Source organism: Salvelinus alpinus, chromosome 1 (assembly GCF_045679555.1).
Source record: "Salvelinus alpinus chromosome 1, SLU_Salpinus.1, whole genome shotgun sequence".
Taxonomy (NCBI): Eukaryota; Metazoa; Chordata; class Actinopteri; order Salmoniformes; family Salmonidae; genus Salvelinus; species Salvelinus alpinus.
Window position 1 is genome coordinate 98,831,475 of NC_092086.1, and position 23,588 is coordinate 98,855,062.

The following is a 23,588-nucleotide window of genomic DNA, read 5'->3' on the forward strand; positions in this document are numbered from 1 at the left end:
CTGTTAATCTGGCTAAGAGAGCATGTCTGGCACTCAGGCTGCCACTGGCTCTGAATAGGATGTGATGGCTTTGAACATTTCCTAATACAGAGGCAGGATTGCCTGGGAAATGTGTTTGGATGGATTCAGTGGGAAGGCCAATGAGAGAGAGAGAGAGAGAGAGAGAGAGAGAGAGAGAGAGAGAGAGAGAGAGAGAGAGAGAGAGAGAGAGAGAGAGAGAGAGAGAGAGAGAGAGAGAGAGAGAGAGAGAGAGAGAGAGAGAGAGAGAGAGAGAGAGAGAGAGAGAGAGAGAGAGAGAGAGAGAGAGAGAGAGAGAGAGAGAGAGAGAGAGAGAGAGAGAGAGAGAGAGAGAGAGAGAGAGAGAGAGAGAGAGAGAGAGAGAGAGAGAGAGAGAGAGAGCCATACCCAGTGTCACCTCCGCGGTGGTTTTTTAAGATATACTCAGGGTGGTGTTGTGAGTTTCCATGGGGTATTCTTCAGCAATGACGTGTAGTTTTGGTTTACAGAATAGCTCCTAAATGGAAGGGCCGGGATATTGCTCTTGAATGGTTTAAGATAGAAATGCCAAACCAACTTTAAAATGTGCCTTTAAAATGTGCCTTTTGCTAGTGTGCAATATATCTTAAGGGACACTTTATGTTGCTAAAGGTCAGTGTATTATATATTTTTTTTTACAATAACAAGTTTAATGGAAGATTCTTTGCCTTGGCCTATTGTCCTGTGCCCTTTATCGCATGATTCTGTAAGAAAATATAAACAGTTGGCATTTCTGTTCTGTGCAGACATTTTCATTCATCACTTTGCTTAAAATAAATAGTGCTTTGGTCCCAAATCAACTTTTGTTAGAAACATTAAGCTGCCCTCAGCAGTTTTTAACCAACATGTAAAAGATCGTATGAAGTCAGATTTATGCTTCTGGTTGTTAAGCTGTACATTAATATTCTTTATGGACAATTTGGTTTGTCTGCATTTCCATGTGGTCAATTTCACCAAGCAAAGGAATAACAGTTTTACTAATGTCATTAGATGCAAATAAGGGATTTGCCAGATCCACCTATCAGATTGTAAAGATTACATGAATGTACTCCATGACATAATTCTGGATAATTCTGGTCAAGTAAATAGAAGTATTGCCATGTCTCTATTTTTTCTTTTTCTAGCTTACAGTGCAGCTTCTTCGATGCATAATGGTACTGTAGCATTGTTTAACAGGACACGGCTTCAGTCCTTTATTACTGCAATATCATTTACTTCTAGCTGATGTATTTTATAATGTAAAGCATTATGCAATTTTACACATGGGGATATTTATTTTCCCTCCTTGGATGTTTGTTATTATCTTTGGATATCCTGGGACAAGCTTTATTTATTCTATATGATTTGAGGCCCCACATACCCCCTGTCTAGACTATTGACTGTTGCCCTGAGGAACAGTTTGGGCCTCTGGGTGGATTGTGTAATTATAGCAACGCACATTCAGCACCCGCCTGCTTTATGTGGGGTGGCCTGGGAAATTAGTATACAGCAAAAAACAACAGCAGCAAAACGACACAGATTTTACCTTTATTTAACTAGGCAAGTGAGTTAAGAACAAATTCTTATTTACAATGATGGCCTACCGGGGAACATTGGGTTAAGAGAGAGAGAGAGATTGAGAGATTGAGAGAGAGAGAGAGAGAGAGAGAGAGAGAGCGAGAGAGAGAGAGAGATAACTGTAACAAGGATGCTTTCCATCTCTCTGTACAGAAACAGAGTGCATCGGGGCGATATCAGACATACCTTGGTTACTGGTAGCCTATATCAGCCCTTTTATCTTTACTTAACAGTCTTCATCAAGCGAGCAAGGTAACATGCGATTAAGGATTACATTCACTTCTCATTAGTAACGCCTTGGTGTTTTGTTCATGATTTTATGAAATCGTCTCAAGTGGGGTGACTGAGGAGACCCAGATGGGGTATTAGCCTAGGCTACACTCGCTTCTTTTGTCCTCGATTGTACTACTGGCATCTGGAAACAAGCCCCGCGTTTAGCGCACTGGAGCGAGATATACTGCCATGCTGCTAAGGAGTAAGCAATCAGTCGCTGAGTAAGCAATCAGTTGGGGGGCAGGAGTTCGCCCGACAATATCTTCTCTCTTGAACCAATTTGGAGAGGATGCCCTGGGCAATAGAATGGAAATGTGATTCTACGTTGGCTTATTGTTTTTGACAGCCTTCTTGCCCACTCTTATCCCTGCGGCGAGGATGGTGCTGAATGAACAGCTCCTTTTATGCGCGGGAGCACTGAGGTGGCTATGACGAGACTACGTGCCAATACACATACACAAAGATTGGCCACTAAACTTGGAGTGCACGTGTTATTCTTTCATGGGTAGATGCTGACGGATTCCTCTCGGTTTCATGGCTGGGGCACGGCGGATAAAAACTTTGTTGACTGTAAACATCTGCGTTTTTGTGGGCATTATACTGTTCTCGATTTACTGCAGAATTCAGGATCGCTCAGAGGAATTCATGAAAAACGGCAGGACCACTGAGCAAAGATCTAACCGTAGAAATGGAAAAGTCACTAACTTTGTGGACAAGCAGGCTATTCTTCAAAGGCTCGAGTATCTTGAGGACGTGGTCTACCATCAATTAAACGGTAAATGATTGATTGATGTGATCATGAACATCAAGAGTCAGCTTGGTGTAACTTTATTTCACCCCATGTCTGGGCTTTATTAATGAATTGTATAGTGCTTCGAGTAAATCATGCATTTTACAGTGTTTCGTGGATTTGCCACATCTCAGGTGCCATACAACCCAATGGGTATCGTACTTCTCTTATCTTGGAATAACTGATCAACGTGGCCTGCATCTACCTCATCCATATTTACAGTACCATTCCCAGCATCACTTTCAGCCCACATGTCTACCCTGCTTTTCAATCATCCAAAAATAACCTAGACAAAGGGCTGTTTTCCTTCCAAAATACTAGCATTATACAAGTCTAATCCATATGGAGAGTTATAGTTTGTTTTATATAACAATTCATTGTGGATCATTAAAACTATTACAGTATATAGACTGTGTGACTGGCCATAATTATATATTTTTCATTAGATCAGGGGTGGCCAATACTTACTGGAAGATACTAATAAGGTGCTCATCAGCAGCTTGATTAGCTGAATCAGATCAAATCAAATGTATTTATATAGCCCTTCGTACATCAGCTGATATCTCAAAGTGCTGTACAGAAACCCAGCCTAAAACCCCAAACAGCAAGCAATGCAGGTGTAGAAGCAGATGTGTTTTAGAGGACTGTGGAAAGAAAAGCCTGCACATCCAGTAGCTCTCCATGGTTAATGTCCATGGTCCCTCTTTTTAGCACCGAAAATATGTAATAACATTGTCTTGAGGAGTATAATTAAAATCCATTACAAAGCAGTTTAGAAGGATGGATGGTGTGTCAGCCTTAATAGATGGGTCTCAATCTTGCTCCAAACAATTGTAAAGGACAACATCACCTCTTATTTTACTGCACAAGGACTAAAGACTAAAATTAATGAATAACAAAGTCACCCAAGAAGAAATCTCTATACCCCACTGTCCTGAGGTTATATAATAATAAATAATAATACATTTAATTTGTTTACTGCTTTTCATTAGTGTTATCTCAAAGCTCTACATAGGCAAAAATACAAACAATGAATACATTTTTTTTTTAAACGATATAAACATCACACATTTAGAATCAAAGCAGGAAATAGCAATTCTGAATCCTAAAAGGACTTTCCAGATTAGTACTATAAAATAGAAAGTCAGTAGAAATATGTTGTTTTAAGCAGGGGTGCAACGTTCACTGGGGACGGGGGGACATGTCCCCCCCACATTCTGAAATGGCATTTTTGCCACCCCCCAGTTGTATCATTGAAATGTGATACAAAACAAAGTAACGGTGTGCTTTAGGACCATGCGGACTCCTCAGAGCGGCCGAGGTAGGCTGTTTGGAGTGTTTATCTGGCTGGATAAAAAAACAATAATAATAATGTATGTCCCCCCACTTCTAAAACCAAAGATGCGCCCCTGATTTTAAGGCCGTTTTAAAAGATCCGATTGATGAAGAGCAGCTCTCAGATGGTCAGGGAGAGCATTCCATAGGCGAGGGGCAAGGGAGCAGAAGGCTCTGTCCCCCATAATATGGAGACGTGTCTTGGGGACTTGAAGAAGTAGGGAGTTGCTGGAGCGAAGAAGGCGAGGTGGATCATTTATAGAAATGAGGTCGCTGATAAAGTTGGGAGTCAATCCATTCAAGGCTTTAAACACTAGGAGGAGGATTTTAAAGTCAATCCTGTAGTTGACCGGTAGCCAGTGGAGTTCAGCAAGGATGGGGGTGATGTGGGCTGACTTCTTGGTCCTGGTCAGCACTCTGGCAGCACTATTCTGGAGAAGTTGTAGCCTCTTAAGTGATTTAGCTGGAAAACCCCGATCAGAGCGTTGCCATAGTCGATCCAGGAGACGATGAAGGTGTGGATGAGTTTCTCTGCATCTGGCTGGGAGAGCGATGGTTTGAGTCGTGCAATGTTTCTTAGATGGACAAATTATGTTTTGACTGCAAAGTTATATACAGTTGAAGTCAGAAGTTTACATACACCTTAGCCAAATACATTTAAACTCAGTTTTTCACAATCTCTGACATTTAATCCTAGTAAAAATTCCCTGTCTTAGGTCAGTTAGGATCACCACTTTATTTTAAGAATGTGAAATGTCAGAATAATAGTAGAGAGAATTATTTATTTAAGCTTTTATTTCTTTCATCACATTCCCAGTGGGTCAGAAGTTTACATACACTCAATTAGTATTTGGTAGCATTGCCTTTAAATTGTTTAACTTGGGTCAAACGTTTCGGGTAGCCATCCACAAGCTTCCCATAATAAGTTGGGTGAATTTTGGCCCATTCCTCCTGACAGAGCTGGTGTAACTGAGTCAGGTTTGTAGGCCTCCTTGCTCGCACACGCTTTTTCAGTTCTGCACACACATATTCTGTAGGATTGAGGTCAGGGCTTTGTGATGCCACTCCAATACCTTGACTTTGTTGTTCTTAAGCCATTTTGCCACAACTTTGGAAGTATGCTTGTGGTCAATGTCCATTTGGAAGACCCATTTGCGACCAAGCTTTAACTTCCTGACTGTAGTCTTGCGATGTTACTTCAATGTATCCACATAATTTTCCTTCCTCATGACGCCATCTATTTTGTGAAGTGCACCAATCCCTCCTGCAGCAAAGCACCCCCACAACATGATGCTGCCACCCCTGTGCTTCACGGTTGGGATGGTGTTCATCGGCTTGCAAGCCTCCCCCTTTTTCCTCCAAACATAACAATAGGCATTATGGCCAAACAGTTCTATTTTTGTTTCATCAGAACATTGGACATTTCTCCAAAAAGTACGATCTTTGTCCCCATGTGCAGTTGCAAACCGCAGTCTGGCTTTTTTATGGCGGTTTTGGAGCAGTGGCTTATTCCTTGCTGAGCGGCCTTTCAGGTTATGTCGATATAGGACTCAGTTTACTGTGGATATAGATGCTTTTGTACCTGTTTCCTCCAGCATCTTCACAAGATCCTTTGCTGTTGTTCTGGGATTGGTTTGCACTTTTCGCAACAAAGTACGTTCATCTCTAGGAGACAGAACACATCTCCTTCCTGAGCGGTATGATGGCTACGTGGTCCCATGGTGTTTATACTTGCATACTATTGTTTGTACAGATGAACGTGCTACCTTCAGGCGTTTGGAAATTGCTCCCAAGGATGAACCAGACTTGTGGAGGTCTACAATTTTGTTTCTGAGGTCTTGGCTGATTTCTTTTTATTTTCCCATGATGTCAAGCAAAGAAACAACGGGTTTGAAGGTAGGCCGTGAAATACATCCACAGGTACACCTCCAATTGACTCAAATAATATCAATTAGCCTATCAGAAGCTTCTATAGCCATGATATCATTTTCTGGAATTTTCCAAGCTGTTTAAAGGCACAGTCAACTTAGTGTATGTAAACTTCTGACCCACTGGAATTGTGATACAGTGAATTATAAGTGAAATAATCTGTCTGTAAGCAATTGTTGGAAAAATGACTTGTGTCATGCACAAAGTAGATGTCCTAACCGACTTGCCAAAACTATCGTTTGTTAACAAGAAATTTGTGGAGTGGTTGAAAAAACGAGTTTTAATGACTCCAATCTAAGTGTATGTAAACTTCCGACTTCAACTGTATCAGATATAAAGTTTATATATCTGTGATGAAATTCAAGCCAGATGGTGACATTTCTGCAGCAGGTTTGGTATTTGGTATTTTATTAGGGTCCCCATTAGCTGTTGCAAAAGCAGCAGCTACTCAACCTGGTGTCCACACAAAATATTTAACATGACATAATACAGAACATTAATAGACAGCTCAAGGACAGAACTGCATACATTTTTTTAAAGGCACACGTAGCCTACATATCAATGCATACACACAAACTATCTAGGTCAAATAGGGGAGAGGCGTTCTGCTGTGAGGTGTTGGTTTATCTGTGTTTTGAAACCAGGTTTGCTGTTTATTTGAGCAATATGAGACGGAACGGAGTTTCATGCAATAATGGCTCTATATATAATTTCTTGAATTTGTTCTGGATTTGGGGACTGTGAAAAGACCCCTGGTGGCATGTCTGGTGGGATAAGAGTGTATGTCAGAGCTGTGTGTAAGTGGACTATGCAAACAATTTTGGATTTTCAACACATTAATGTTTCTTATAAAAATAAGAAGTGATGCAGTCAGTCTCTCCTCAACGCTTAGCCAAGAGAGACTGGCATGCATAGTATTTATAACAGCCCCCTGATTACAATGTAGAAACTGTTAATTGATGAGGAGCTGAACAATTGTATGGTTGAGAGGGATGAGGCAAAAGGAATGGCAAATAAGTCTGGCTGCCCAACCGATTGGCAAACTTATTGCAAATTGAGAAATCATGTGACTAAACTAAATAAAAAGAAGAAGAAACTACACTATGAAATCAAGATAAATGAAATAAAGAATGATAGTAAAAAGCTTTGGAGCACCTTAAATGAAATTCTGGATCAAAGGGCAAACTCAGCTTCATCATTCATTGAAACAGATCGCTCATTCATCACAAAAACAACTGATTTTGCCAACTACTTTAATGATTTTTTAAATTGGCAAGAATAGCAAACGTAGGCATAACATGCTAGCAGCAAATGCTGACACTACACATCCAAGTATATCTGACCAAATGATGAAAGACAAGCATTGTAATTTTAAATTCCGTAAAGTTACTGGCTCAAATATCCGACCAATCAGCTTGTTACCAACCCTTAGTAAACTTTAAAAAAAAATTGTGTTTGACCAGATACAATGCTATTTTACAGTAAACAAATTGACAACAAACTTTCAGCATGCTTATAGAGAAAGACATTCAACAAGCACAGCACTTACACAAATGACTGATGATTGGCTGAGAGAAATTGATGATAAAAAGATTGTGGGGGTTGTTTTGTTAGACTTCAGTCTAACATGTGTTAAATTAACATGTGTTTCTCAAACTAGACACTAATGTACTTGTCCTCTTGCTCAGTTGTGCACCGGGGCCTCCCACTCCTCTTTCTATTCTGGTTAGAGCCAGTTTGCTGTGTTCTGTGAAGAGAGTAGTACACAGCGTTGTACGAGATCTTCAGTTTCTTGGCAATTACTCGCATGGAATAGCCTTCATTTCTCAGAACAAGAGTAGACTGATGAGTTTCAGAAGAAAGTTATTTGTTTCTGGCGATTTTGAGCCTGTAATCGAACCCACAAATGCTGATGCTCCAGATACTCAACTAGTCTAAAGAAGGACAGTTTTATTGCTTCTTTAATCAGAACAACAGTTTTCAGGTGTGCTAACATAATTGCAAAAGGGTTTTCTAATGATCAATTAGCCTTTTAAAATAATAATCTTGGATTAGCTAACACAGCATGCCATTGGAATACAGGAGTGATGGTTGCTGATAATGGGCCTCTGTACGCCTATGTAGATATTCCATAAAAAATCAGCCGTTTCCAGCTACAATAGTCATTTACAACATTAACAATGTCTACACTGTATTTCTGATCAATTTGATGTTATTTTAATGGACAAAAAAATAGCTTTTCTTTAAAAAACAAGGGCATTTCTAAGTGACCCCAAACTTTCAAACGGTACTGTATGTGTTATGGCTTTTCAATCTCTGCCATATCGTGGATTCAGAGCTATCTATCTAATAAGACTCAAAGGGTTTTCTTTAATGGAAGCTTCTTTAATGTCAAACATGTAAAGTTTGGTGTACCGCAGGGCAGTTTTCTAGGCCCTCTACTCTTTTCCATTTTACCAATGACCTGCCACTGGCATTAAACAAAGCATGGGTGTCCAAGTATGCTGATGATTCAACTATGTATGCATCAGCAAACACAGCTAATGAAGTCACTGAAACCAGTAACAAAGAGTTGCAGACTGTTTTGGAATGGGTGGCCAGTAATAAACTGGTCCTGAACATCTCTAAAACGAAGAGCATTGTATTTGGTACAAATCATTCCCTAAATTCTAGACCTCAGCTGAATCTGGGAATGAATTTGTTGCTGTTGAAGAAGTCGAGGAGACTAAATTACTTGGCGTTACCTTAGATTGTAAACTGGCCTGTTCAAAACATATATATTCAATGGTTGTAAAGATGGGGAGAGGTCTGTCTGTAATAAAGATATCCTCTGCTTTTTTGACACCTAACTCCAAAAATAAAGTTCTGTTTATTCCAACAGTTTGCTAAGAGCTGGCAGCAAAATTATAGGTCTGCTGTTTGAACCAGTGAAGGCCGCTTTACCACTCTTGGGTAGCGGAATTACTTTGGCTTCCTTCCAGGCCTGAGGACAAAGACTTTCCTCTACGCTCAAATTAAAAATGTGGCTATAAGGGGAACAGGATAACATTTTTAGGACGAATTCCTCGAATGCAGTCCTTGAGAAGATCACAAAGTTGAGATATGAATACAATACCATCCTTTCGAAATGGGTGGGCTCTTTACTTGCTAGAACGCAACAAAGTTATTTTGAACTGGGTGACAAACCACATAAATTATTAGCAAGACAGCTAAGGCATGTAAAGGCATCTAGAGCTCTTCACAAAATAAAAGACAAGAAGGGTAAAATAGTAACAGATCCGCAGGATATTAATAAATGCTTTGTGCAGTTTTACTCAGAGCTATATCAATCAAAATGCGATGCTACTGATCCACAAACTATGGAACGCTTTCTCACTGAATGTGAACTTTCTAAACTAGACAGGGGGGCAGCTAATGCACTCGATGCTGGGATAACTTTAGAGGAGATTAACACAGCGATAGCACAATTTCCAAACAGCAAGGCCGCTGGGCCCGATGGATATGTAATAGAATTCTATAAGAAGTACTGCGCCATTCTAGCTCTACTTATGTTGCGAATGTTTAAACAATCCAAAGAAAATGCCAAACTCCCGCAAACACTGTATGAGGCTACAATAGCACTGATCTTGAAAAAAGATAGAGATTCCATGGAGATGTCATCTTATCTCCCCGTGTCGTTATTCCCCATAGAAAATAAGGTGTTGACAAAGATATTGGCAAACCGATTGAAAAAATCTATTTCTGACATCATACACCCTGACCAGACAGGTTTTATCCCTCGCCGACATATATACTACAATTTGAGACGCCTTTTCAACGTAATGTATCATGATCATAAAGTTGAGGCAGTGGTAATTGCTCTTGACGCAGAGAAGGCGTTTGATCAGATTGAGTGGAAGTATATGATGTTGGTTCTGTAGCATTTCGGGTTTGGAAAGGAATTTATTAATTGGATAAGAATTATTTATGCACATCCAATGGCGTCCGTGGTAACCACCCAGGAAATGTCGCAGTCATTTCAAGGGCTGCCGACAGGGGGTACCCTATTTTGCCTGCTCTCTTCGCTATAGCCATGGAACCCCTTGCTACGACGCATTCGTGCATGTGCCGATATAGCTCCGGATTAAAATTAAAGACACGCAGCACAAAATGTCCCTACATGCAGACGATATTCTTTTGTTTTTATCCAAGCCTAAAACTTCTATTCCCCCCTTACTTAACTTGATAAATACATTTGGCTCCTTCTCTGGCTACAAGATAAACTGGCAAAAAAGTGAATTGATGCCGATATCCCGGCCTGTGGATATGCAATTTCTGCAATCTACCTCATTTAGAACAGTGATGGACAAGTTCACAAGCCTTGGCATTGTAGTGACAAGAGACCTTGTTCAGCTATTGAAAGCAAATTGGGACATGAATATTTATCAGCTTAAACAAAATATAGATTTTTGGAAAACTCTGCCTATCTCCTTGGTTGGTCGTATAAACACTATTAAAATGGTTGTCCTACCCAGGTTTCTTTACCTCTTCCAATGTCTACCCAATTTCATACCACAAAGCTATTTTAAGAAACTGGATTCAATAGTAATTCCATTTTTATGGGATAACAAGGCAGCCAGAATTTCAAAGAAGCATTTATGCAAGTACAAGATAGAGGGGGACTTTGGCCTTTCTCACTTTAAACTGTATTATTGGGCTGCTAATCAGAACATTGTGTCTTTCGGGAGGGAAAGTTTACCTGGGAAGCGACAGAATGATATGCCTTCATGGCTTTTGATTGAGCAGGCCTCCTGTCAACGTTCCTCACTCCCGGCACTTGTTAATAGTCCATCATATGTGAAAAAAGCCACTTATGACTCTAATCCAATCATTTGTCATACTCTTAGGATCTGGAAACAGATGAGGTATTTTCTTAACATACCCACTGTATACATTGACAGCCTGATTTGCCTGAATCACGCTTTCCACCCTGCATTGGATGAGGGAGAAGGGGTGGAGGGAGAAGGGGTTCACAACAATTGGTAACTTATGCATTGATGGTCAGTTAGCTTCATTTCAACAACTTACAGGATAAGTTTAACATGCCAACAACACAGAAATCAGGAATTTCTTCAGAACACATATCCCACAGTATGGCATTAAGCCAAATAGTCCTACATTAGATAGCCTGATCCTTGTCATACCTCATTCAAAAGGGTCGGTCTCTAGACTGTATGATGTGCTACAGGCCCACATAGAGGTATCCACAGACACCATTAAAAGGGCTTGGGAACAAGAACTTGGTTCAGAAATCCCAGATGAGGACTGGGTAGAAGCTCTCAGGAATATAAGCCACAGTTCAGTGAATACCAGACACAACCTTGCACAGTTTAAGGTGATACACAAGTTACATTACTCAAAAGTAAAACTGCATAAAATATTCCCGGACACCTCACCACTGTGGGAGAGGTGCAAGCAGGATGAGGGGACGTTGACCCACTTATTTTGGACATGTCCTAAGTTAAATGCTTACTGGGCTCTCATTTTTGATTACTTATCCTCAATAGAGTTATAGCCCCAGACCCACTGATCGCACTGTTTGGTACAGTTGATGGGAATAACCAGGAAGGGAAGGCTGTCTCTCTTTGTACTCTATAAGCCGAAAGGCTCATATTGCAATTTTGGAAATTGGAGACTGTACCTACCTTTGAAATGTGGTTACGGGATTTAGGGAATGTAATACATATGGAAAAGATTTGATACAATACCTCCAATAGAAGTCCAATGTTTTACAAAATATGGCAGCCGATACTGAATATATGGTCTAGTCCCCCTTCATAACTGGGTTGATGATCTGCTGCTACTCTGTGCTGTACTCCACTCAATATTTATTTTTGGCTTAACTACACTGCTTGTAATGACTATATGCTGTCTTCTTATACATGTACCACCTAATAGGATTTAGTTTTATTTTACGTATGTGTGAGTTAAGTTTTGTCCTCTAAATTAGCCATCCCATTCAACAGTACAATGAATGTCAATGTCTGTATTGCTGTCTTTTTTAAATATTTTTTTTATTGGAAAATAATAAACATATTATTAAAGAAATGTGGCTATAGTCAGCTACCATCCTTAGTAGCTTTCCATCTAAGTTGTCAATGCCAGTAGGTTTGTCATTATTGATCGAAAACAATTTTTCCACACTAACTTTACAAAATTCCAACTTGCAATGCTTTTCTTTCATTATTTGTTTTTTTATGCATGAATACAATGGCTTACTGTTCGTTATTGGCATTTCCTGCCTAAGTTTGCCCACTTTGCCAATGAAGAAATCATTAAAATAATTGGCAACATCAAATGGTTTTGTGATGAATAAGCCATCTGATTCAATGAAAGATGGAGTTGAATTTGTCTTTCCGACAATAATTTCATTTAAAGTACTCCACATTTTCCCCCCCATCCTTCTTTATATCATTGATCGTGGCTTCATAATACAGTTTTTTCTTCCTTTTGTTGAGTTTAGTCACATAATTTCTCAATTTGCAGCAAGTCAGCCAGTCAGATATGCAGCCAGACTTATTAGCCACTCCTTTTGCCCCATCTCTTTCAACCATACAGTTTTAACATCCCTCATCAATCCATGAAGCCTTAACAGTTCTAACAGTCAGTTTCTTTACTGGTGCATGTTTATCAATAATTGAAAGAAGCAACTTCATTAATTCAAGTGCAGTGTCTGGATGCTCCTCATTAATTATATCAGACCAACAAATATTTTTAACACCATCCACATACTGTAAGAGTCACAGCTACATCTTTTGTATGATCTCTTATACACTATTTTAGGCCCAGCTGTTGGAACTTTGGCTTTCCTGGATATAGCCACTATATTGTGATCACTGCATCCAATGGGTACGGATACAGCTTAGAACACTGTTTTACAGTATTAGTAAAAATGTGATCGATGTGGATGATCTTGTTCCTGTAGTGTTTGTAAACACCCTGGTAGGTTGATTAATAACCTGAACCAGATTACAGGATCTGGTGACAGTAAGAAGCTTCCTCTTGAGCGGACAGCTTGATGAAAACCAGTCAATATTCAGGTCCCCAAGAAAGTAGACCTCTCTGTTTACATCACATACACTATCAAGCATTTCACACATATTATTTAGATACTGACTGTTCACACTTGGTGGCCTATAGCAACACCCCAAAATACAATCCTTTAGATGTGTCTGCAACCACAACATTTCAATAGCACTTGACATAAGATCTTCTCTAAGCATTACAGTGATATGTCTCTATATACAGCAACACCTCCCCCATAAGCATTTCTGTCTCTTCTGTAGATGTTATATCATTGTATTGCTACTGCTGTATCATCAAATGAATTATCTAAGTGAGTCTCAGAAATGGCTAATATATGAATGTTATCTGATGTTAGCAAGTTATTGAATTCATTATTTACATGGGCTGTTTTCAGCCCTTTCCCGGGTAGCTTATCAGAGATAGACATAATACTGAAAAGAGCAAACAAAGCAAGAGAGAAAAATATGTACATTCAGCTGTCCATTAATCAATTAATTTATATTTTTGTCCGTTTAAAAGATCCTTCACCTGTATTAGAGAGACACCACTGTCCTCAACGGTACTCCCGCCGGCTTTGGTCTTTGTCATGGTAGCTAGCAATGTTATGCTGGTGAATGAGGACCCAAAAGCGACGTAATAGAAACAGAGTCTTTATTCCAGTATTAAACAAACAATGATTCTCCTGGATATTATCAAAGGTAAATCCAAAACAGGAAACTGAAATCCTCTCGTCAGTAGAGAGGAACGACTGGAGACGCGACCACAGACTGCAGGTCGCTTCAGGAAGGCACAGGCCGTAGCTGACATAGACACCTGCTCACACGCAGCATCTGAAGAAGGCAAAAACACGACAGGGCGGAACAAGGACACAGAACAGCAAACATCAAACAAGAATCCGACAAGGACAGAAGCGGAAAACAGAGGGAGAAATAGGGACTCTAATCAGAGGGCAAAATAGGGGACAGGTGTGAAAGAGTAAATGAGGTCGTTAGGAGAATGAGAAACAGCTGGGAGCAGGAACGGAACGATAGAGAGAGAGAGCGGGAGAGGGAGAGAGGGAGGAGGAGAGAGAGGGATAGAAAGAGGGAAAGAACCTAATAAGACCAGCAGAGGGAAGCACAGGGACAAGACATGATGATCAAAGACAAAACATGACAAGCAAGGTAGATTACTCTGTTACTCCTCGCAGTTCCAGACAGGGCAGGTCACAGGGAAGATTGAAAACAACAAACAGCAGGGATCTAGGCACAATGGCTAACAGCGTCGCGGGCTGTGTTCAAGCCCTCAAGAAAACCCAGCTAGCTTGATATGCAGCTAGCTAGCTGCAACGCATAGCTGCAATGCCAAATAGCTCATCAGACCTGTCCTTGATTGGCAGGATCACTGAACAGAGACTATCAGTCCCAGCAACTGATGCCAACTGCGTCGCGGGATCCAAAGGGTTTGACTATTAAGGATGTAGGATCTTAATTTGATCACTCTTTTGAAGCTGAGAATTTTCCTGAACTGCAGGATATGCAGATGAGCTTTGTTATTTACATAAATTCTCTGAAAACCCGCACTAACACACGGTTATATTAACAGTATTGCACTGTTCATGTAGCCTACTTTTGGCCAGCTAATGGCCCAACCACCGGTCAAGCAACATTATGGACTAAATGTTCAAATCCTGTTGCTGCAGGATTATTTTACTGTGACAATATAGGTCAAATTAAGATCCTACATTTGTATACCACATTTACAGATTCATCTTCAGTATCCAATGTGGTGTTTGTCTGATCCATTTGCTTTCTAAAATCCACCTCAAGGGACAAGCTAATTGAATCAATTAATTAATGCAATAATTAAGTTTCGACTATGTCACTTTGACACTTATTATCAGTGTTTAAATGCATAATCAGTTCAGAAATTGGATTAGCAAGATGCCAGGTCCTGCTGTAATACTGACAGTCTAAGCCATTCTACTCACATTACAAGTCAATCATCCTGTCCCCTTGTTGTGTATTCCTCTCCACTAGTACAGTCTAGATAAAGAATAATAATAACAACCTTGAGCTTCCTTCTACCTGGCTCTCCTGTTTGTCAGTCAGACTGGGAGTTTCTGAAGATGACTTTTAGTATTATTTCATCCAACGGCATCCTATCTTTAACAGGGAAGCTGCTGGAGTCAGTCAGTAGACATGTCAATTATTTCCCCTGTCTACACTTCAATTGCCAACTCTCCAATTCATCTAGATGCTCACATTTTGTTTAGTTTCTCAACGGAAAAGAGACAGCTCAAATTATTGACGAATTGAGATGAAAGGTGTAACAGCTTGCTGGCACCTCAGACAGCAAAATAAGTCTAACATTTTCCTCTGAATTTCCACAGGGCTGGGAAATCCGGTTGGATTGCTGGAGGGACAAATGGGTCTGAGACAGGGGCAGGCCAGGAACCCTGCAACCCTGAGAAACCCTGTCCGTGACCCAGATGGGGGAAAGTACAAAGATTATGGCTACAACGCACAGCTGAGCAATCAAATCCCGCTGGATAGATCCATTCCCGACTACAGGCCGAAAAAGTAGGTCCTAAACCCTGCCCTCACAGCTTGAAAACCAGAAGATAACATTTTAGTTTAGGGCACTGATGTGACAGCTTCTCACTAAATTGTGTTGACAGGTGCAAGCTGATGACTTACCCAGATGACCTCCCTCAGATGACGGTGGTGTTCATCTTTGTAAACGAGGCCTTGTCAGTGATCCTACGGTCAGTCCACAGCCTGGTCAATCACACACCTGCATACATCCTCAAGGAGATCATCCTGGTGGACGACAACAGTGACAGTGGTAACTCAAGGGCTTTTCCAGTGCGTGTGTGTGTGTATATGTGTGTGGACGTGTTTAACTATACTTGTGGGGACCAAAAGAATTGTAAACTAATAAAAATGGACCATCTGGGGAGATTTTGGTCGTCCCCACAATGTCAAATGCTATTTCTAGGGGGTTTAGGGTTAAGGTTAGAATTAGTGTTAGTGTTAGAATTAGGTTTAGGGTTAGGAGCTAGGGTTAGTTTTAGGGTTAGGCGCTAGGTTTAGATTTAGGGTTAGGGTTAAGGTTAGGTTTTGGTGTTAAGGTTAGAGTTTGGGTTATGGTAATGTTTAGGGTTAGGGTTAGGGGTTAGGGAAAATAGGATTTTGAATGGGACTGAATTGTTTGTCCCCACAAGTTATAGTTATACAAGACTGTGTGTGTGCGTGGGTGAGTGTGTGTGTGTGTGTGTGTGTAAGCGTGAGAGAGATAGTGAGAGAGACTTACCTGAAATTATTGTTTTCTAGTTTTTGCTCCAACACTTGATTCTTTGTTTGTTTTTTCAGTGGACCTAAAGCTGAACCTGGATCAGTATGTGAATAAGAATTATCCAGGCCTAGTGAAGATTGTCAGAAATAGCAGACGAGAGGGACTTATACGGGCCAGAATCCTTGGATGGAAAGCAGCCACTGCACCAGTTGTCGGCTTCTTTGACGCACATGTTGAGTTCAACACAGCATGGTGAGAAAGAGATTCTTATTTTTCCTCAGATTGAAAAGGAGTTTAAAATAATGCATTATCAATCAATCAGATGCAGATTCTTCCAAACATTGCGGTGCAACACTCATATGTCCTCCAATATGTAGCAACATACTGTACTATTATAAGCCTGGAATTCATTACACTGAGACCTGCTGATAGAGTTTGTGCGTCTGAGTCTTAAGACAGTCTGACAGAACAAGAGCACTCTTATTTGAATATCAGAGGTATTCCTTTCCTTCAATAATGGAAAGATAAGGAGGTACAGTAGTCACTGCAATCCATCTTCATCACGCAACTTTGGAAAGAGCAATTCATTCAGGAAAGGTTACACTAACTCTCAGAGGTTATCCCTATTTGTTCTAAAATGATATTGCAGCTGTGAAATGTAGACTCCTTATTGGCACTCTTTGCAAATGTTATGACCGCATTGGAAAATTCTCTCTGATTGCATCAGTAAATTAGATTTACACTTAAAAAACAGAACCATGTGTCCCATGTGAGGCCATCAGCCTGAGCGTTTCACTACAGCCGTAATATAGAGAACTGCTAGCTACATACATTCATATTGATTTGGTTTTGATCTCTGGAACAGGCGTGAAATGGGAAAGGAGGTGTCAAGTGTAAGGAAAGATGAGAAGTGCACCTCACTCTGCTAGCAGTGAGACGTCAGGATGTTTTGATGATGATGAAATATTTTAACAGACTGCGGTGGTCCCGTTTTCCATCTGGGAACAGATGAGATGACAGAAACATGATTTACTGTCATGCTTTCCTTTTATGTCAGCTCGTACACTACATCTACAGCAGAGGTACTCAAGTATTATTTGAAAAGGTCCGCCCTTACAAAAAAAATGTGACATTTGCAGTTTCACATGTGAAAACATGTCAAATTTGCAGTTTCACATGTGAAAATCAATCACGTGAAAATCTAATTTGCAGTTTCACATATAGAATTGCAACTTCACATGTGAAAATCGTATTTTCAGTTTCACATGTAAGAAACATTCACATGTGAAAATCTAGCTTTCACATGTGGAATTGCAATTCACATGTGGTGGTGAAATAATGCTATTCTCCTCACATGTGAAAAGGTGGTGTTAACATATTGCTATGGAATTGGAATTGCAAATTCTGTAATGTAATTCTGTAAAAAGGTAACTTAGCCTGCCTGAGTATAATAATAAAGTAAATAGGTAACTATAATAATAAACAATTATTTCTAATTTCTGAGCCATCAATTCAGGGTGTTACTGCTGCAGGCTCACGCCTCTCTTCTTCATATGTTGGTCAGTGACCTTTGGAAGAAGCTCAGTGAAAAGAACAGAGAAGTTAGCGCTCCGTGTCTCCTTATTTATCCTGTTTAACATGTTCAAATTAGCGCTGTCAGAGTTATCTCAAGTTAACTTTTTGCAATTTTTGTGTAAAAAAAAGATGTATTGCATTGTCTGAAAGTGTTCAAAATACCCTGAAAACATTCAAAATACATCGTCTATACAGCTATGTCAAAACAAGTCGACTTTGAGGATAAAGAAAGTTACCTGATTTTGCTAACCGTTACTTTGGACAAAATCAAAACAGCAATATTCTTGCAATGCTTTTTGTATAAAACACCTTAAATTACAGCTACATTTGAGCGAATTATGAATTTGCGATTAATAGTGATTAATCACAGCAAATCCTACGATAAACTCAATTACGTTTTTGAATCGTTTGACAGCCCTAGCTGACATTAAAATGTAAAAATGCACATGTGAAAGTGTAGCGGACATGAGTCAGTCAAGTTGCTCATGGTCACGTGATGAGGTAGCCCAGCCAGCAACTTCAAAATGATTGTTGGCACTCTTGGTCGAATGGTCAAGATGTTGACTTCTCCCGTGGTAGACTGGGTTCTAATCCCACCAGTTACAAAAGCACATGTGAAATTTATAATGTCACATGTGAAATGTTGGGAAACCACATGTCTGAGTCATGTGAAAGATTAACATGTGAAAAATCTATGTGAAACTTCACACTTGTCTGAAAATCACCTGTCTGACTCATGAACATTATACATAAAAAAATAAATAAAGATGTGATTTGTTCACACGTGTTCTTTTATCAGCACAGTAAGAAACCCCCAGTTTTAAAATGTTGCAGTTTTAAAGCTAATTTCCTGCAATTCTACATATTTTGCCATATCTTGTGTGTTGATATGATACCTGGCTTACTCAGCAAAATCAATGGGGTCCCCTGGCAAGGCTCCTGGGCAATTAATCTGGCCAATGTGGCTATGATACATAGCCTACAAGATGAAGATAAGTTAGGCCTACCTATCTAACATGAGGTAGTTGATCAAATGGACATTTCTGACAGGCTATAAATAGCTTTCTAAGGTCTGTCAGTGAATGGTATAACAAGAGGAAAACTGCCCATGCCCTACCACGTTGTGAAATTGCACCCTGTTCATGATACTATTAAAACGCTCAACAGCAGTAAGTTGAAAGCCCGACTGAGTTCCTAAAAACATCCATATTGACCCTGTTCTGGGTCTGGATCTGGACCAGTTGTTGAGTATGGTTGATATTGTACAGTTACCAGTAAACATCTCAAGCTCCTGATATTACAACATTTATAGAGGTACAACATGTGACTAAAATGTGTCCCTTTCCTCCTTTGATAGGGCAGAGCCAATCCTAACAAGAATCATGGAGGATCGAACACGTATTATTCTGCCTTCGATCGACAACATCAAGCACAACACGTTTGAGGTGCAGCAGTATGCTAACGCGGCCCATGGCTACAACTGGGGCCTGTGGTGTATGTACATCATCCCCCCTCAGGCCTGGCTGGACAGAGGAGATCAGACGGCCCCCATCAGGTATGGAAAAAATATTTTAGATATTATTGGGGGCTATAAGGGCACAAGGCGAGACCCAGATGCAGACACAATATTTATTATGATCCAAAAGGGTAGGGAAGAGAATGGTCGTGGACAGGCAAAAGGTCAAAACCAGTTCAGAGCCCAGGAGGTACAGAGTGGCAGGCAGGTTCGAGGTCAAGGCAGGCAGAATGGTCAGGCAGGCGGGTACAGAGTCCAGAAACAGGCAAGGGTCAAAACCGGGAGGACTAGCAAAAAGAGAATAGAAAAAGCAGGCGCACAGGAAAACCCCGCTGGTTGACTTGAACATACAAGACAAACTAGCACAAAGAGACAGGAAACACAGGGATAAATACACCGGGGAAAATAAGCAACACTTGGAGGGGGTGGAGACAATCACAAAGACAGGTGAAACAGATCAGGGCGTGACAGGGGGCAGGTGCTTTGGCAGCACTCTGGTGCAATACTCTGATGTATGTTGTTTTACTGTAAGGGCTTGAAAAACATGTTCTTAAAATATACAATATTTTACAACTCGCTTTTGTACTGGGTAGTTATACAATATGTAATTTCTCCTGTTCAGGACCCCTGCCATGATTGGCTGCTCCTTTGTGGTGAACAGAGAATACTTTAGAGAGATTGGCCTTCTAGACCCAGGCATGGAGGTGTATGGAGGAGAGAACATTGAGTTGGGCATGAGGGTAAGTTTCTAAGTGGTACATGCTTAAACTAAGAACTGAGGAAAATGTTGTGTAAAGTAATCCGTTAGTTTAAGCTTGGTAAGATGCAAACCCTGTGATCCATTATGTGTTAGCCTAGTACAAAGATATTATAGAGCAAGAAAATCATTAGGTCTTTGTGACTGGAGAGTTTAAGTGTTTGTGTGCTGGAAGTCATGAATGAAGTTCAATTAAGCTCCGTCACAGTAAAAAGGATGTGGGTGTGATTTAATTTGAACGTAACTACAGCAAATTATTCTCTTGATTTTGGCCTCATTTTCATTTGAGTGATCCAAATAGATTTCAAAATCTTTAAAAGGGATCGGCTGCCAAGTATGACTCAGAACAAGTTCAGTTTTACTAGAGAACAGAATGGGAAAATCCATCCTATCATTGACCTGAGGAGGTCCAAAAAGAACTTAATCCTGATAGTTTCTGGTGATTTGGTATCAATGTCTTGTTATTGAAACATATGGGGCTGTTCTGACTAATGTCTCTCCCTTCATGTTGCAATCATGTTTTCTGTGTGGCTCTGCTGAGATCATTAAGTAGTCATTAGGCTCTAAGCATACAGGGAGACCAGTTGGCATGAATGTGGATGAAAGTTATCCTGCACCGTGCACCTGGTATTCTGCTGAATAACAAAAATATGCCCTTGTAGTGCACCAAAAACATTTGTGTCAAGTTATTTGTGAATTATTTATTTCACAAAAGGCCTGGACCCATTTGGATTCCTTAACTCTGCAATAATATTACTGAGATAGTTTAATTGTTTTTGGGAGAGGACTATTTTGGTTTGTAGACAGTCAAAAAGTCTGCAGTGACATTGGTGTGGAAGTTGCGTCCCAGTGTGAGAATTGAATGTGATCCAGAACTCTGCAGTCACCTACCAGCGTCCCACTGGCACACAGGCTGGTGCGTTGGCATATTTTACACTTCATTGCCCCAGACATGATCGTTATGACGTGAGAGGCAGTGTGTGGGAAACGAGAGGACACACAGGAGACAGCAGGAGAGAGATGGATGTGGAGAGAGGGAGGGGTACGGAGAGGAGGAGAAGAGCCCATGTTTGCACCTATGTTGCGCCCATGTTACTGTCAGCGGGGAATACAATTCTAAAAATGTGGTCCAGGTAGAAGAGACAGTGGGAGTGGAAGAGGGAGACAGCACAACAATAGAAACTCATTGAGAGAGAGTTGATTGTATCAAAAGAGATTTAAGCCATATAATACTATTGTGAGGTACCTCTCTGTGCTGTGCTCACAGCGCTGGAGTATGGAGAGGTACTCTAAAACCAACTCTCTGTGCTGTGCTCACAGCGCTAGAGTATGGAGATGTACTCTAAAACCAACTCTCTGTGCTGTGCTCACAGCGCTGGAGTATGGAGATGTACTCTAAAACCACCTCTCTGTGCTGTGCTCACAGCGCTGGAGTATGGAGAGGTACTCTAAAACCAACTCTCTGTGCTGTGCTCACAGCGCTAGAGTATGGAGATGTACTCTAAAACCAACTCTCTGTGCTGTGCTCACAGCGCTGGAGTATGGAGATGTACTCTAAAACCAACTCTCTGTGCTGTGCTCACAGCGCTGGAGTATGGAGAGGTACTCTAAATACCAACTCTCTGTGCTGTGCTCACAGCGCTGGAGTATGGAGAGGTACTCTAAAACCAACTCTCTGTGCTGTGCTCACAGCGCTGGAGTATGGAGAGGTACTCTAAAACCAACTCTCTGTGCTGTGCTCACAGCACTAGAGTATGGAGAGGTACTCTAAAACCAACTCTCTGTGCTGTGCTCACAGCACTAGAGTATGGAGAGGTACTCTAAAACCAACTCTCTGTGCTGTGCTCACAGCACTAGAGTATGGAGAGGTACTCTAAAACCAACTCTCTGTGCTGTGCTCACAGCGCTGGAGTATGGAGATGTACTCTAAAACCAACTCTCTGTGCTGTGCTCACAGCACTAGAGTATGGAGAGGTACTCTAAATACCAACTCTCTGGCAACACCACCAGCACAGTATAATAATACACACAATGAAGTGACCCTTTGTCTGAAAAATGTCCAAGCAATTCAACAACTAGACAATTGCTGATTTTTAACAGCTCTCCATGTGCCTGTGGGCAATTGCCTCTGCAACTCTCTCAACAAGATTCATTTTTAGAATACAAAACTATATTGCACTTGTGCTCAGGGCAGGCTTTGGTCTTTCTTTCTTTCTTTTTCTTTCTTGAACTGTCTATGTTATTGCTTAGGTATGGCAGTGCGGAGGGAGTATGGAGGTTTTACCTTGTGCTCGGGTGGCACACATTGAACGCACCAAGAAACCCTACAACAACGACATTGATTACTATGCCAAGCGCAATGCCTTGAGGGCAGCCGAGGTATGGATGGATGACTACAAATCCCATGTATACATGGCCTGGAATATCCCCATCAATGTGAGTCTAGTGTAGTTCCCTAAAGGGGAACAATATTTTACAGCTCAATTGCATCTACTAACTTCTGATCTTAATTGGTCATTGTTTTTGGTCCTGTGAATTGTTTTCTAACAAATCAGAACCCTGGGGTTGATTTTGGAGATGTTTCTGAGAGAATCGCCTTGAGGAAGAAATTGCAATGTCGCAGTTTCCAGTGGTATTTGCAGAATGTGTATCCAGAGATGCGAGTGTACAACGACACCATCACCTACGGCGAGATGCGGAACAGCAAGGCCAGTGGCTATTGCTTAGACCAAGGACCAGATCATGACAACAGTCCAATTCTCTACCCGTGCCACGGCATGACATCTCAGGTCAGGGGATCTTATGCTGTTTAACTATAAATTCCGTTTTTTTTTTTTTACTGTGACACAGGTAGGGTATATCCCAGGATTTTTCCTGTTTAAATATAGCTGGGGGAAATATGATCTTCTGGCTTTCTCTTACACAAGCGCTTACATTAGAGAACATAAATCACTTCCCCATACACCCTGCCCCCCTGCCCCCCTGCCCCCTCACACAAAACCACAATACATCCTCCATACCTGCACTTTTGCTTTCAAGCCCTTCCATTGTTCATCTCACAGTGGTTGTTTGTGATGTTATCTAGCTTGCATGGTATTTCTGTGAATTCCAAATTAATATGCTTGACACAAACCAATTATACACTGTAAGGTTAGGCTATCCCTCTACTCAGAATAGTGCAGCAGCACCTGTGATGGGCTCCACCATCCTCTCTGGCATCTAGTTTCCTGAGTGTTGTTCACTATGAATAATTAAACCTTGGCTTTTGTAATCATCTGTGCCCTTCACTGTGAATGGATTGAAGCTAACTTTTGGCTTATGAAATTAAATATTAGGAGTTGTGTGAAATTAACTCGGCAGATAGGATCACCGGGTGTCATTTATCAAACATTCACTCAAACAAAGGTATGTGTGGTCCATTAAACTCATAAACAATTGAGCTTTCACCTGCATGGAACATACAGTCAACGCCATATATA

General features: G+C 40.8%; 1 protein-coding gene across 1 annotated transcript in view; it reads left to right on the forward strand.

The window, feature by feature from the left end:
• Window positions 1–1,751: 1,751 nt before the first annotated feature.
• Window positions 1,752–23,588, forward strand: part of LOC139536214 (polypeptide N-acetylgalactosaminyltransferase 9-like) — a 31,029-nt gene continuing 9,192 nt past the window's right edge. The window contains exons 1-8 of the mRNA XM_071336543.1: window positions 1,752–2,641; window positions 15,357–15,546; window positions 15,645–15,811; window positions 16,339–16,513; window positions 19,194–19,391; window positions 19,975–20,092; window positions 22,360–22,545; window positions 22,665–22,898. Of these exons, the coding sequence (XP_071192644.1) occupies window positions 2,401–2,641; window positions 15,357–15,546; window positions 15,645–15,811; window positions 16,339–16,513; window positions 19,194–19,391; window positions 19,975–20,092; window positions 22,360–22,545; window positions 22,665–22,898 (1,509 nt within the window). The 5' untranslated portion in view covers window positions 1,752–2,400. The remainder of the gene's footprint in view (window positions 2,642–15,356; window positions 15,547–15,644; window positions 15,812–16,338; window positions 16,514–19,193; window positions 19,392–19,974; window positions 20,093–22,359; window positions 22,546–22,664; window positions 22,899–23,588) is intronic.